Source organism: Crassostrea angulata, chromosome 2, assembly GCF_025612915.1.
Source record: "Crassostrea angulata isolate pt1a10 chromosome 2, ASM2561291v2, whole genome shotgun sequence".
Taxonomy (NCBI): domain Eukaryota; kingdom Metazoa; phylum Mollusca; class Bivalvia; order Ostreida; family Ostreidae; genus Magallana; species Magallana angulata.
Window position 1 is genome coordinate 28,061,188 of NC_069112.1, and position 14,573 is coordinate 28,075,760.

At 33.7% G+C, this 14,573-nt stretch overlaps 1 protein-coding gene across 2 annotated transcripts; it reads right to left on the bottom strand.

Moving 5' to 3' along the window:
• Window positions 1-292: 292 nt before the first annotated feature.
• On the bottom strand, window positions 293-13,240 carry LOC128173642 (integumentary mucin C.1-like). 2 transcript variants are annotated; one of them, XM_052839314.1, is made up of 14 exons: window positions 13,082-13,240; window positions 10,963-11,106; window positions 9,553-9,780; window positions 7,588-7,644; window positions 7,230-7,379; window positions 6,857-6,901; window positions 6,191-6,307; window positions 5,811-5,945; window positions 4,638-4,784; window positions 3,950-3,994; window positions 3,616-3,663; window positions 2,873-3,007; window positions 1,869-2,277; window positions 293-789 (listed from the first exon to the last, which is right to left on the bottom strand). In XM_052839314.1, exons 1-14 carry the CDS (start codon window positions 13,143-13,145, stop codon window positions 558-560), a joined length of 1,956 nt encoding a protein of 651 aa, XP_052695274.1. In that variant the 5' UTR covers window positions 13,146-13,240; the 3' UTR covers window positions 293-557. The 2 variants fall into 2 exon arrangements, with proteins under 2 accessions (XP_052695274.1, XP_052695275.1); XM_052839315.1 differs by having other exon boundaries at window positions 10,963-11,100; window positions 13,082-13,238.
• Window positions 13,241-14,573: the final 1,333 nt, after the last annotated feature.

Below are 14,573 nucleotides of genomic sequence, written 5' to 3' on the forward strand. Positions count from 1 at the left end.
ATCTATACGTGTGCATGTGAAATATAAAGTAATGTGTTTAGTAGGCAGAGAAAGACTTGATTTGACGACCCAAAGTTTATTGACATCAGTTACCCTGAAATCATTTAAATTTGTGGTGGTTTAATTTTCATAAAAAAATGTAAGTTTTTTACATTTAATTAACGCATGACTACATATTTACAAAACTCATGCATGAACTTGTATTAAATGTATTCTTTAAATTTGAATATGAAAAATAACTTAGATTGAATATTTACCTTTTAATAAAAAAAAACAGGTAGTTTTTTTTTGGTTTTTACTTAAATCAAAAACTGAATCCCTTTTTTCTAAATCTGAATTATGTACACACGTTAGAATCATTCGAGTAAATATAACCATAGGAAAGCCACCTAACGCAACAATGGGCTTCAATCCAACCGGAGAATTTCATTCCGTCATCGCACATGCATACAAATAAGAAATGAACAACAAACATGGAGGAGAGAAAGGGTTAAAAAGAATTTGCTCCGTAAAAAAGAATAAAACATAACAGGGTTTATCAGTCATTTACATATTCGTCATCCTATTTGAATAATCCCGCCCATTCCACTGGAGGGATGGTCTTGTCCGGTGTATAACTGACTGTCAGGAATTCTCATCAAACGGTTACACCCCGCCCCTTTACAACAGAAGTTGCATTCAATTGGTTCGCCTGCTTTGCCAGTGGGCGTGTTCTGTTTTGATAGACACTTCGGATCGTCTGCTGTTACTATCCACCATTTGTTGAAGCACTCGTTTTCGGAGACACATCTGCGAAATGAGGTCGTTTATAAATTGATTAAAATTAAAAAAGTGAAGTAAATCATTAAAGTATTTATATTAAAGGAATCAGTATCATATAATATCCTTTCTATAAACATACTTCATGTTCATATATTCGCAAAACTTCACTGTCAGCATTATTATTTTTGTTCACAAAAAGTAAACACGTACACGCACATGATACAATACATGGATCAAAGGTTTATGAATCATTTAAGGGGTCTATCGAAAACTTTTTTTTTCTTTATGAAATACATGGTATAGATCTTTGGATGACATTGCTGTTTAAAAAAAAATACTGGTTGTGGAAAATATAAAAATTAATGCAAGAAGACCGCCCCCTATTTTTTTTTTAATTTTACACCGTCAGACACGTAGCTGTAATTTTTTTCACACTTTTTTTCATACTTAAGTAGGTTCTGACTTCTAGAGGGTGCTAACATTAGAACCGACCAAATATTCAAGTTTTCCTGACTCCCACTCTCTACGGACACCTACCGGCGAGTGATCTTACGACACTCGTCCCCACCCAGTTTGACTGTATTCATACAGTATAAACATTTCCCTGGCATCCCATCCTCGATATACACCTACTGGCGTGTGATTGTACAACTTCCATTCCCGCTTTGTTTGAGTGTGTTCATACAGTATACACTTTTTTCTATTCCTCACCCTCGATGGACACCTACCGGCGAGTGATGGTACGACTTCCGTCCTTGCCCTGTTTGAATGTATTAATTCATACAGTATAAAAAATTCTCTGAAACCCACCCCCGATGGACACCTACCGGCGAGTGATTCCCGTCCCTGCCCTGTCTGAGTGTGTTCATACAATATACACTTTTTTCTATTCCTCACCCTCGATGGACACATACCAGCGAGTGATAGTACCACTCCCGTCCCCACCCCGTTTGACTGTGTTTTAACAGTATAAAATTTTCCCTGACACCCCACCCTCGATGGACACCTACCGGTGAGTGATGGTACGACTCCCGTCCCCATCCCATTTGACTGTGTTTAAACAGTATACAATTTCCCCTGACACCCCATCCTCGATTGAAACCTACCGGCGAGTTATGGTACGACTTCCGTCCCTGCCCTGTCTGAGTGTGTTCATACAGTACTCGGTCCCTGTGTTACACTCCTGTAAGTCTCCATCAGTACAGTTCACACTGTCACACGTGTGACACTGGGGAACAGGGGGCGTGGTCACCGCAACCTTAGTTGTCGTTGATGTTGTTGTTGTTGCTGTCGCTGTTGTTGTCCTTTCTGTTGAGGTGGTCGTTGGTTTTGGTGTTGTTGTTGTGGTTGTTGTTGATGTTGTTGTTTTTGTTGTTGTTGGGAGCATCATCGTTGGATGTGTTGTCAAAGCCTCCTGTGTTGGACTGATAGCCGGGCTTTGAGTGGTATAAGGTTTTGTTGTTGTTGTTGGCTGTTTTAGTAGGCTTTGTAATTTTGATTTTGGCACTATGATAACTAGAGAAAAAAACAAAGGAGTTTTATTTCACAAAAATGATACTTATATTTGTTTATAAATTCTTTTCTTAATGGCCATATTAAATAACAAAACATTACAATGCATGAAAAAAAATATATAAACTGTTGCCGTCACTTTAGAAAAAAGCATGCCATATTTTAATGCATTTCAAGTGAGATGATATCGAATAATCCCTACAAAACCCCATAATCTGTGAATTTCTAAGCCTAACATGTAACGTAATGATGTAAAATTCCGTCCAGATTTCAGCCATTTACAAGCATGCACTACTGAAGCGGTTACATAGATCGGGAATAATAAGATATTTTTGCTATATGCAGTTACAATGTGTATCCTGAAATCCCCAAATTTTATACATTTAGTGAGCCTAGTTTTTGTGTGCTACAAATTTTGCAAAAAAAAAAATGAAGTAAATCTACATGATAAGCCAGTTTTGCGATTAGAAAAATATTTCAACAGTACACAATTACGAAGATAATATTTATCTGTTATATTGCTGCGATATGAAAATGATAGCGAAAATAGCGAAAAGTAGATCCAATCAAAACTAACAGATATTAGCATTTTACTTACTTGAGTTAGTGCTGGTTCTGTAGCGGCAGTAAAGGCACACAATGTTGGTTATATTGACCCTGAGTATATTCGTACAGAACTGATGAAGGAGGTCTGTTTCCCGATACTCAGGGATACAGTGATCCTCTGTCACAACTAAATGATGCAAATTAATGAATAATTAAAGCATGTACGTGTATTTATATCGAACCCTCAACTTCTTTCCAAAGAAAGAAAAAATAAATACTTTTTATATATTTTATATAAATGTATCATTTGTACTTAAGTTAAAGATAATATCGGCGTGAAAAAAAAGTGCGAGAAATGGCACTTAAATTAGACGCAAATAAATATAAATACCAGTTTTTTGCCGAAAATCTTAACACTTCATATATCACATTTTTAATTGACCATTACTCACGATTATTTTTTTTGGTTAAATCTAGAATAATCAGTAATGCATACAAAAAGCCAGTTAATTCCAAAATAGAAACTCAAGTTAGTAATTATTGACAAACTGTTGTTTTTGTTTGAAACGAACGACTTCAAACTTCTGCAATGTACGTGTATAATTTTCATGAAAAAAACAACCTTAATCTAGAACAGATCGAAATCCGAGTATTGAAATAAATTAGGCAAATGAATGGCGCCGTAGTACATCTAATGAATTATTTGGAACTTCTCGGGCCTTTACGTTTACTGTTCCCGGAAAACATTTCTATGAGAAAGGCCCGAGAAGTTGCGATTGTAATGAGCATCACTACCTGTCATGTGTGGGGCCTTTGTCGTTACGGGAACGGGTTGTTCTGTATCTAGAAAAACAGGAAAAATTGAAATGAAATTAAATTAAAAAGATTTACGGTGGTTTCTGCAACAACAAACAGATACATTTACGTACTTACTCTTACACTTCATAATAAAGTAAAAATTTATATTGGAATTCAAATAGTAAGTTCATTACTGGTAATACCTGTTAGTTTAGCTCATATTTTCTTAGATAAAGGTTTTGTTGAAAAAAAAATCTTTTACATACATGTACTTTCGGAATAAAAATAAAAGGAATCATGCTGAAAAAAATGTATTACAGCCAATTCTTACACATGGGAACAGATTGAGTATCAGGTGGTGTGTGGACTGGATTATCTGTAAAAGAAATTGACAAATTCATTCATATATCATAAAATTATATGTATGAGAGTTTTCGGCCATAAATAACAAGCTTCAGTGTTTTTAGTCAGACACTGGTTTTTAACCTAATATACAGCAATTTTTTAATCCCACCTCATATATATTGGATACGGTATTTTTTAAATCCAAAAAAAACCAAAACTCATAATATGCGACATGTAAATTATTCCAAAACAAAAACCTCAATTTTCTTGTCGTGCTAGAGAGGGCTCTTTAAATATAAATATTATTTAAAAACATATTTACTAGTATACGTGTATGTGTTTAGAAAACAAAATTTAGGTGCTTGCAAGATTGAACGTGGGTTTCTTTTTTTTCATGATTATGTTTAATTGTAGAAATTGTGTTTTGTTGTAAAACAACGAAAATAAAACAACATTATCAACCGTAACGATATAAAACACGCGTACAGAAAATGTCTGGATCGTCCAATTTTGATTCGTAATCGTGACCGTTATGCAATTAATAAGTAGTTTTTAAACTAAGTTTAAATTAGATTTAAAAGACTGTTAAAGGGGTGAAATTACTTTGCTTAAGCGTGAATTATTTCCAATAATGCAATACATGTACATGTATTAAAAACAGCTAACGAACATACTGTATGGGCACTTGGAACATTTCCCGCTGCAACCCGCTTGACGCTTTTTGCGACCAAAGACATTGTATGGACAGTATGCCGGGCAACTAAAGGGACAGTCGGCTGATGTCTGTCGCCTCACTTTATGGTGTCGATTGAAAATATGACCTGAAACAAATGCGGAATTACTTTAGTTTCATTTTTATTTGTGGGTATCAATTTTCGACATGTATTTTAGTGAAAATCTCCGTTTCAGGGATACGGAAATTTCTTGCCAATGATCTTATCAATACAATAGGAAAATTATTAGAAACTGCATTTCAGAGAACATCAACAACGAAATCCATGAAAATGTGTGTTCATTGCGTTTTGATAAATCCACAATATCCCTCTGAAAATACTGTTCAGAGGGGTGGAGTATTCAAAAATGGGGCCAATATCTTGCACAGGTTGCACACCAGTACATTTATTCATGTATTTACCAATACAGAGGCGGTTTAAGCATGGCATTTTGTCTCTTTATAAGATGTAAAATGTGCATCATAAAACTATCATTCATTAACAAAATCGGAGTGGAGTGGGTCAAAACTCTACCGGCCATTTGAATATCATTTTCCAGAATTGGAGTTTTACAAAGTGTGATGATATCACAAAGTCGATAAAGCTGGGTGGCTAACAAACAAACCGTCAGATCTACCTTTAAATTATCAGATTTTATTTGTTTAGTTATAAACGATCGTTTAGTAAAATAAAAATCATTACATTATGTATTTTAGATTGAAAATTATACAGAGCTCTATTTTTCTTAACAGATAATACAGTCTAAAAATGGTCATGACATGTCATAACATCCCTTGTAATCAAGAAACTACTATAATACATGTAAAATAATATAATAATATTCTCTTGTATGTTAGCATATGTTATACATTTATATCATATGCCTCTAGTTATAACAATAATTGTTCTCTTAAAACTGTGTATATTCAAATCTGTATATGATATGTACATTAACATTTAATTTCATATATGTTATATGTAGAACTGTGGGAACTGTGAAACACTTGATCATGGGCCCCCCTCCATTTTAGAATCCAAAGAGTCTAATGTTAAAATTTTATTATAATATGTGAATTGTTGTAAACTGATAGACTGTATTGCACAAAGTTGTATTTCTAAATAAAGAGCTTGTACCCTTCAACTGGCAGTCACAGAACTCGCAGGAGAGAGTCTTGTTTTGGTGGTTCACCAGGTGGCGCACCTGACAGGTGTTGGGACACAGGTAATTTTCTTGGTCACATGGGTTCTGTAGTGCGACAAACTGTTGATCTAAATAGACAAACAGTTATTAAAACCCTTGCAATTCTTCGAATTCCATTTATGAAAAAGGCATAATTATACATAAGTCGTTAAGTTTTTACCAAATGTTAAGACTAAGTTGATATTAGGTCTGTAAACTACATGTATAAAGAAAATAGCTGCGCTCGCGTTTCACTTTCATTTTTTTTTATAATAAAACTATGTGGATGAATAAATCTAAGCGATTCAGAGATATAACCTAAGCTGTAACTTACCCGGACAGTGGCAGTGATAACAGTGCCATTCACTGACCCGGAAGTCAACCACGGTACATCCGGTCGGACAGTCCGAGGGCTCCACCTGGCAGTAGAGCTGTAGGAAGCTGGAGTGAACTGTAGGGATGTATGGTGTATAGTATATATATACAGTATTGCTGCGACTGTGTGCATCTATTAACATCGTAATAATAAGGATATATATCAAATAAATACGAAAAAGATGTTTAGTTTTAGAAACCTTTATTTGCTACGAAAAACCTAGCTGCAGGTCTGTAGCTCCCGGTCTGAAAAAAAAGTCGTCCATCCGAATTTTTTCAGACCGGGAGCTACAGACCTGCAGCCCCCCAAAACTACTATGATTTTAAGGATTCTGCATGTAACATAACTTTGATAAAACGTTTCTCTAAAGAAGACTGATATAGTCAAACAATTTTAATACAAGACTACAATACTAGTAGTCTGAATGGGATTTAATTAAAGCCTAAAAAAAACAAACTGTTCGCATAAAAAATGATATATCGATAAAAATTTCGACATGAATATTGCATATCATATTGCTTTGAAAGAACAATTGATTATAACTGTAAAGCAAGTCCACATTTTGACATAATTCTCATTTTTTATATTAATGAGATGAATTGTGTAACAAGAAAACATAAATACCGGCTGTCTTTGTTGTTGGTGCAATTGTCGTTGAAGTTGTTGTTTCTACATGTATAAATGTATATACATTAGTGACTTTAATTTTAGTACAATTTGAATAAAAACTGCATCATTTTTGGAAAAGTGTTCTTTAGTCACAATGCTTATTTAGAGAATTAAATCTCATTTAACATTTATAAATAATAAAACAGAGCTGATATCATAGCAAATCAAACATAATCGAAAAGGTCATACCTGATTCATTAGAATTTAAGCATATTTAAAAGAAAGAACAAAAATTGTATCAAGGGAGGGTGGGGGTGGGGGGGGGGGGGTGGGGGAGAGGTTAATTGACCAATAGTTTGGCGATTGCAAGTAATCATGTTTAACCTACCAGTAGGTATACATCTACATTCCCGGCAACCATTGGGTGCAAGAGCGAACGCCATTCCATCAGGACAGCGGAAAATAGGACACGCAAAGTGAAACTGAAAGCAGGCCGTCCTTTGTTTGGAGCCGTATCCATGTCTTTTCTTTCTGTGTGCTAAAAAACATCGACATTATATTTTATTAATTCATTTCTTTTTTCTCTCCTTAAAAATGATAAGATGATTGTTTTAGTAAGATGTGATTTAGCATATCATTTGGGAGATAGAATATATTTTTTTTTATTTTGAGAAACATATACATGTATTACGTCAGGTACCTGTGAGAGATATATGTAGTATTAAGAACATACAATTTTTACTCACTTGTCAAGTTCGGCTTCACCAGGAATTTTTCTTTAAAGTCACGTTTTCCTAAGAGATCTGAAAGTAATTGAAACAAATGACCACTGCTTTGTCGAAATATACAACGGTAATTTTTCCAACAACAAAAAATCCCAGATGGAATACCGTATTCTTTGACTTTATTCAATTAAAAAAGAAAAAAAAATCAAACCCTATAATATTCATTTTCCTTCTCATATCAGAATTGACAAATACCGCAAAAGAAAATAATGTTTTCTTTCATTTTACAATTGTAAGCTCTTGTTCGGAATTGAATTTAAAAAAATCATATATATTGGAAAATGACGGACGGGTCTTTTTATTTTTCAATTGTATTAAAAAGTTCATGAATATTCACGCCATTAATTAAGGGGAAAGCACCGGTAATTAGAACACTACAAGAGATGGTACGTGCATTAATTGTAAAAAAGAAAAAAAAATGCCACCTATGAGATTTGAAAATTAAATTTATATAGGTGAATTTAATTTTTTGAACTTAATGAATTTATTATGACTGCAAATAAACTCAAATGTTTGCACAACGACTTCTCGGTATGATTGAACTAAATTGAGAACTAAAACGTTGATGAAAAGTATTGCCTATTTTCTTTTAAATTAAAAGCTAATATATTGAGAATAAATTGGTGCTTACCAAACTTTAAATTAATTTTGTTCAAGTTTTTAAACTAAAGCTCTTGATTGTTCCATCATTTTTTATCAATAAGAAATATTGGTGTTTTATTCAACAAATGGTAATATTTCAGGTTATAAAACTGTTCTACATTATAATATATTAGATGGTACCTGTAGTTGATTTAAACATTACAAAATTCTATGAAGCCGTGGGTTTTGAGTTGGATATTTTTTAATATAAAAAACTACCTAGTTTAATTAAATTAGCGTATATGCTAAGTAATGCTATAAATGAAGCTGGTACATGCAAATAACATCAAATGTATTCAGAACAAATGTGATGCATTATAAAGAATCTTGGAACAAATCAACATGAATCTTGATTAGCAAATAAATTCTAATAAATAAGTATATTAATTCTTCGATTAAAAATGGTTCAGTGTCTTCAATAATTTAGGCTTGTTAATACACTGTAGTTGCTTAATTTCAAGGAAAGCTACATGTATTAATAATTCTCAGACTTTCTCATTTTTTCGGGGGGGGGGGGGGTCAAACTTGACCATTATATTACCCATTTTTAATCCGGGTTCCAATCCGTATTAATAACAGTGAAATCATCATAAATAAGTAAGAGCCAATTTTCGCGGATGAATTATTGTTACAGTTTTATGGATGTAATTTCGTGAATTTTTTTTCTAAATATGTTCCTGAATTAATATGATGATTCATAATTTCTTTGTTAGTGAGGTTAACTAATGGTCAAATAAAATTAAGACCCTCTTTGAATGCCATCGATTCCACAACTTGTTCAAATCAAATATAAAGACCAAAAATGAAACAAAAAGCAGTCAAAGTTGGTGCTAATAAATTATAATCTGGTTTAATGAGATTTACCACGTGACCAACCCGTATTAAATTCCAAACTAATTCCAAATCATGAAAAATTCATTATATTTTTTTTCATACAAAAGTAGAGTAAGAATATTTACATAAATCCATGCAACCATCAACAAAAGGAGATAAATATATTATTTTTTGTTCAAGATAAAGGTCGAGAATGGAAACATACAAAAAAAAGTCCTTGCTTAAATACCACCACCAGAGAAAGTATATTTTGGCAATATAATTATGTATATGAAATACCGGTAACTATAATGATTGGATCGAACAAAGACCCAGAAAATGCAACAAAACATAAAATCATGGACCTAATACCAAAACATTTTACAACTCTGTAGTATGAATTACCAGTAATTAACGATTGATTAAAAAAAACCAGAACATTAAAACAAAACAAAAAAATCCTGGACCTACCCGTGATGGATCCGCCACAGTCGCACGTTTCACACATCGTCCCGTTGGGGAGGGTCTGTGTCCCCTTGGGGCAAATGAGCGGACACGAGGCATAGTACTCCACGCACGGGTGTTCCAACTTTGTGTAGACGATGTTATTAGCGATCCATTGCCCCGGGGGTAAGGTGGTGGTCGGCCCGGGGGTGGTGGTTGTTGTGGGGGTTGGGGTGGTAGGCTCAGGCCAGGCGACTAACAGAAGTAAAGGGCCAAAGCAATTAAATAATTCCATGATTTTTGAAGGGTTTTTTGGGGGGAAGAAACACAACCACCTGAATGCTGTCACCTGAATGCTGAATGTTATATACACTACCGCTGGGATGTCAATCCAAAACGATTAGAATGTCGGTTTACGCGGTAAGTCTTATTTTTGTAGGGGGTTTACCGTACCAGTTATAATAAGGTAGCAAGCAGGGATATATTAACACCGGTGTGGAATTATTATTGAGGCGGGGTGGTTTATTTTGGGATTTTGGAATGATGTGTGTTTATTATCTCTAAAAAGACCCGCCCAACCGCAAACAGAATATATGAAGGACAGTATGGTCACTGCGATATTAGAACAAAGTCCTCCACATGGCACGTGCTCAAAATATGTACCTGCAAATACCTGATATAAAAGTGCATATTAAGCGTATAATAATTCGACTTCGGGGTTGCGGGTAGGAATGTGTTAATTTTTTAATGTGAATTTTGTTTAAGATGCATGTGCTATTTTAAAATAGATAGGTTATATAAATTTGTGTATGGACACGTGTTTACAGAATGTTTCATGTTCATTGAAACTGTCAATAACAAGTGCCTACATCATTCCATTGGACAAAGTTTTAGGAATCGGATTGTTATGGCTAGCGCTATTTTCAGACTGGAATATCATGCACGTATCTTTGTATAGAAATATATCAGAATTTTCAAATCTAATCTATTAACCATAATTTTGTCCCCCCTTTTATGCAACTTTCTGCAACTTGATTTGACATCGCACATAAATATAAATATATTTCATATAAAAAGAAAATTAATGATATTTTTGCGTTTTTTTCTTTTAAAAAACCATAAATCAAGGTAACCAATATTAGGACAGGAATTTGGGTTTGATGACGATAATAGAAACAATCCTTAACTTTTCGAGTTTTAAAAAAAATACATAGTTTATCATATTTTTTAATTAAAGTTTTAAGTCAGGTGAAAACCCCGCCTTAGTGGTAAAATAAGTATATAAACTGTAAAACATGTACAAACATCAACAAAATTAATTTTGATCATGGTTTAGTAACGCAATGCAAAACTCATGCATATGAGTCCTTAATTAAAAACAAATGGCATAAAAAGTAAACTCCATGAAATATAAAATAAGAAAAAGAGATGAATTACTTGAGTATTTCGGATCATCGCAGACACAGAATTGACAGTTCAGACTTCCGGTCATGTAGGACACCCTACAGGAAGTGGAACATAACCGGAACTTCTCCAGACACGGGTTGTCCAGAGCGAAGAACTGCGCTGATAGAACTGGAACTGTAAGAACATAAAAAGGGATCGTTTCAAGATACATTTTTTCTTCTTCAAAAGATATAAGCGTAGAATTATATATTGCGATAGAACCAAAACTATTCAGTAATATGAAACTGCATCATTGCAAGAAACATTTTTTTTCAAACAGTTTAATTTAAATTTCAAAGCAAGGGAAATAAAAACAGACCTTTTTAAAGATTCAAACATCCTTATTTTTATATATTTACATTCTCCAGTGTCTTTGCCTGTGATAACACTACGTATCGATTTTGTACTATATAACCCATAATACATATGACGCCAGATTGAGGCGCCAACGGGGTTTGCTTATTTATATTTAAATATTTAATCGTATGATGGCTAAAAATTATATAAATATAAGTAATAAGGAATCATTCTTTGAATATTATGAGGTGATAATTTTGGTCGGGGCATGATCAAATCTATCATAAAGCCCTTCGGGCTTTATTTGATTTGATCACGCCCCGACCGAAATTATCACCTCATAATACTCAAAGAATGATTCCTTATTCCTTATTTAAATCAATGAGTAAAAAGATAAAGTTGTAAATAATTGATAACTGAGGAAATAAATTAAGACCAACACGTGTTGTAATTTTTGTCTTTAATAATACACTGTTTAAAATTCAAAAGTATATCATCATCCATATTTGGATTTTTATAACCCTAAAATTCGATCCAAAGAACCAAATTACAACAACAAATTGACAGAAAAAATGTCGAAACTCCTAAAATTGGTGCATGGAACCTCTTCCAGAAAAACAACATAAATTAAGTGACCAGGTCAGTTAACTGTGTCACGGACAGTGTTCTGATAAGGTGGCACAGGTAAAAACACAGGTGCTGGCAGGTGTCGGCATGGTCTCTATAATAGATGGGCTCCAACAACAATCCTTCTGCGAGTACTGACCGTCCCAGAATGCCAAACTCTCTCACTTTTTCTTTATTCCCGCTTTTCTCCGTCTGTCTTTCTCTGTCTTTCTCTCTGTCTCTGTCTCTCTCTCATCCTCCTCCTAATCATCATCACCATCATCATCGCCATCATCATCATCATCAAGCTGCATTAAGCGTGTGCAATTTTTTCTCTTATTCGAAAATCTTCCTTATATTAAAATTGTATGAAATCAAATCTTTTTTAATAAAGTCATGTTTAACAAATATGCATATTTGATTTTCTTTAATGGGTGCATTAATGTTCTTATATTATAATAACATATGCACATATGTACAAAAATGTGATATCACTTATCAAATACATGAACAATGCATTAATTGGGAAAAAAAGAAATCAAAACTGTCTTATGAAACTACTACGGTAAATTGTATGTACAAGTAAATGTGATTGTTTTCTTTGATTTTAATAGAGTGCATTTAACGATAACTGCATGCGACGTGCCTGACTCGTTTAAAATTCTGTGACCACTTATTGGTGCAAAAGGAAGTTGGAAATCGAAGATATCATGCAACAAACCCATAGCAGAGCGAGGGAGCAGTCCTCCTAAAAACTGATCTAATTGTTTCATGTATAATACATGTATACTTATATGGGAATAAACAACATAAGAAGGAATGTAGTAAGTTTATTTTAATTTCGTCCGGTGGAACACCGAAATCTCTTTATCCCTTAAAATGTTAATTCCTTCTGCATGATGAGTTTAAATGACTACCACGGGATCAACGTTTTTTTTGTTTTAGGGATAAAATTTCAATTTAAGTGACGCACAGAAACTTCAGAAAGGCAATATTTATTTATGAATATTGACAAAAATGCTGACTATTGAACAAGAATCTAGAAATAGAATTATATAATCTCAAAATCGACGCAACGTTGCCCAAAAATAGAATATAACTCTTAAAAATATCCGACACACGGCAGAATAGCGAAGATAACAATAATCCCCGATCGATTTCAAGATCTTATAAGACTATCCATTTGATATACTAAGCCAATCCTTACCTGTCAAAATACATCCCGCAAAAAGACATAATATAGTCCCATAATGAAATTGAGAGATCTCCATATATATCTGGGCCCGTGTACAATGTACTTATTCCCTTTCGCACCTGCCTGGCGTGCGTCATAGCAACATACCGGGGGGATTATTTGATTATCAGCGAAGAAGTTTTTCTTTTTTGAACTATCTCTCTTATTACTGATAAATGTTTCGAAATGCGGGCAGAAAGGTACATTAATGTCATTGAGAACAGGGGCTATTTATAGTACATGTAGATATATAAATATTTGTTTTCCCTTGGACTGAAATGTAACATTTTTATTGGTTTAAACATAGCACGTGATTGCCTCATATATCTCTATATTTGTTCTGTGAGAAATAATATTAGGCAATATGGCCGTCATTGGTCGACGCGTCGCTTACTCATTTCAACATTTCATAGTATTTTATACATAAACTGCATCCCGTTAGTTATTAAAGTATTTGGAGTAGTTGCCCTTTGAAATTCTTTTAAAATTAGAGTAGGTGCCCTTAGAATATTGACGTCACATTGTTTTGTCTGGAGCAGAACAAAATGGCAGCGTCGAAATTTGCTCAAATCTCTGCAGAGGAAAGGATGAAAACATTTAAAATTGAATAGCAACAAAACATTGTAAGTAACATGGGTGAAGCAAAGATTTTGAAAGAGTATTTGAAAGGTGGGATTGAAAATTTTGAAGAGTTTAAATGAGTTAAATTGGACGATATGTAAGGCATCTTGTACATGGCTTTGCGTAGATCATCGCTATTTGTGAATAAATATGTCGCTTGATAGTCCTCGGGAAAACAAAACACTTATTAGGTTAGTTACTGACTCACTACGGAAATATATTGGGTTGATCAATCTCATAGAAGGCTCGGCTTCGCCTCGCCATCTATGAGATTGATCAACCCAATATATTTCCGTAGTGAGTCAGTAACTAACCTAATAAGTAATAATGTACATTCTTTAACACGACGATTACCGTGTCTGTTCTAGGGAGTGTTCAATTCTGAATAAAACTTGTATTTCTATTACTTGTATCTGAAGAAAAATGAATTTAAACCAACTTGCAATTGAAACATCGTTTTAGGCATAATTTTGGGGGTTTGGAGCAATTCCGAAACATGCAGAATTGGAGTCAATTTTGTAATGGCAGTTCGCACGCAGTGACAATTTCGAAAATGATTTAATTCCTCTAAATTTGCATGTGAGTACAGCGTATCTGAACGTCCTTGTGAATGGAAAATTTATAAAAGATAAAATTTATTTTAAAATAGTTACAGTTTTTTATGAGGAGGTGGTGCATAATCAATGCGACATGCAGTCAATTTCGAAAACTATCTTATAAATGTAATTAAATATGCACAATAAACTACCACTAACACACAATTTATACACAACTTGTATCATGTTTTCATGAAATAGTGATTTTAACTATGAATAAAATTAACACCATGCTGTTTTGTTCGATT

Coding starts and splice junctions, on each gene's coding strand:
- LOC128173642 (XM_052839314.1), bottom strand. CDS start 13,145: ATGGAGATCTCTCAATTTCATTATGGGACTATATTATGTCTTTTTGCG. Junction 7,380..7,587: donor GGTGAAGCCGAACTTGACAA/GTGAGTAAAAAT, acceptor GATGTTTTTTAG/CACACAGAAAGAAAAGACAT. Junction 4,785..5,810: donor CTGTGACTGCCAGTTGAAGG/GTACAAGCTCTT, acceptor CATTTGTTTCAG/GTCATATTTTCAATCGACAC.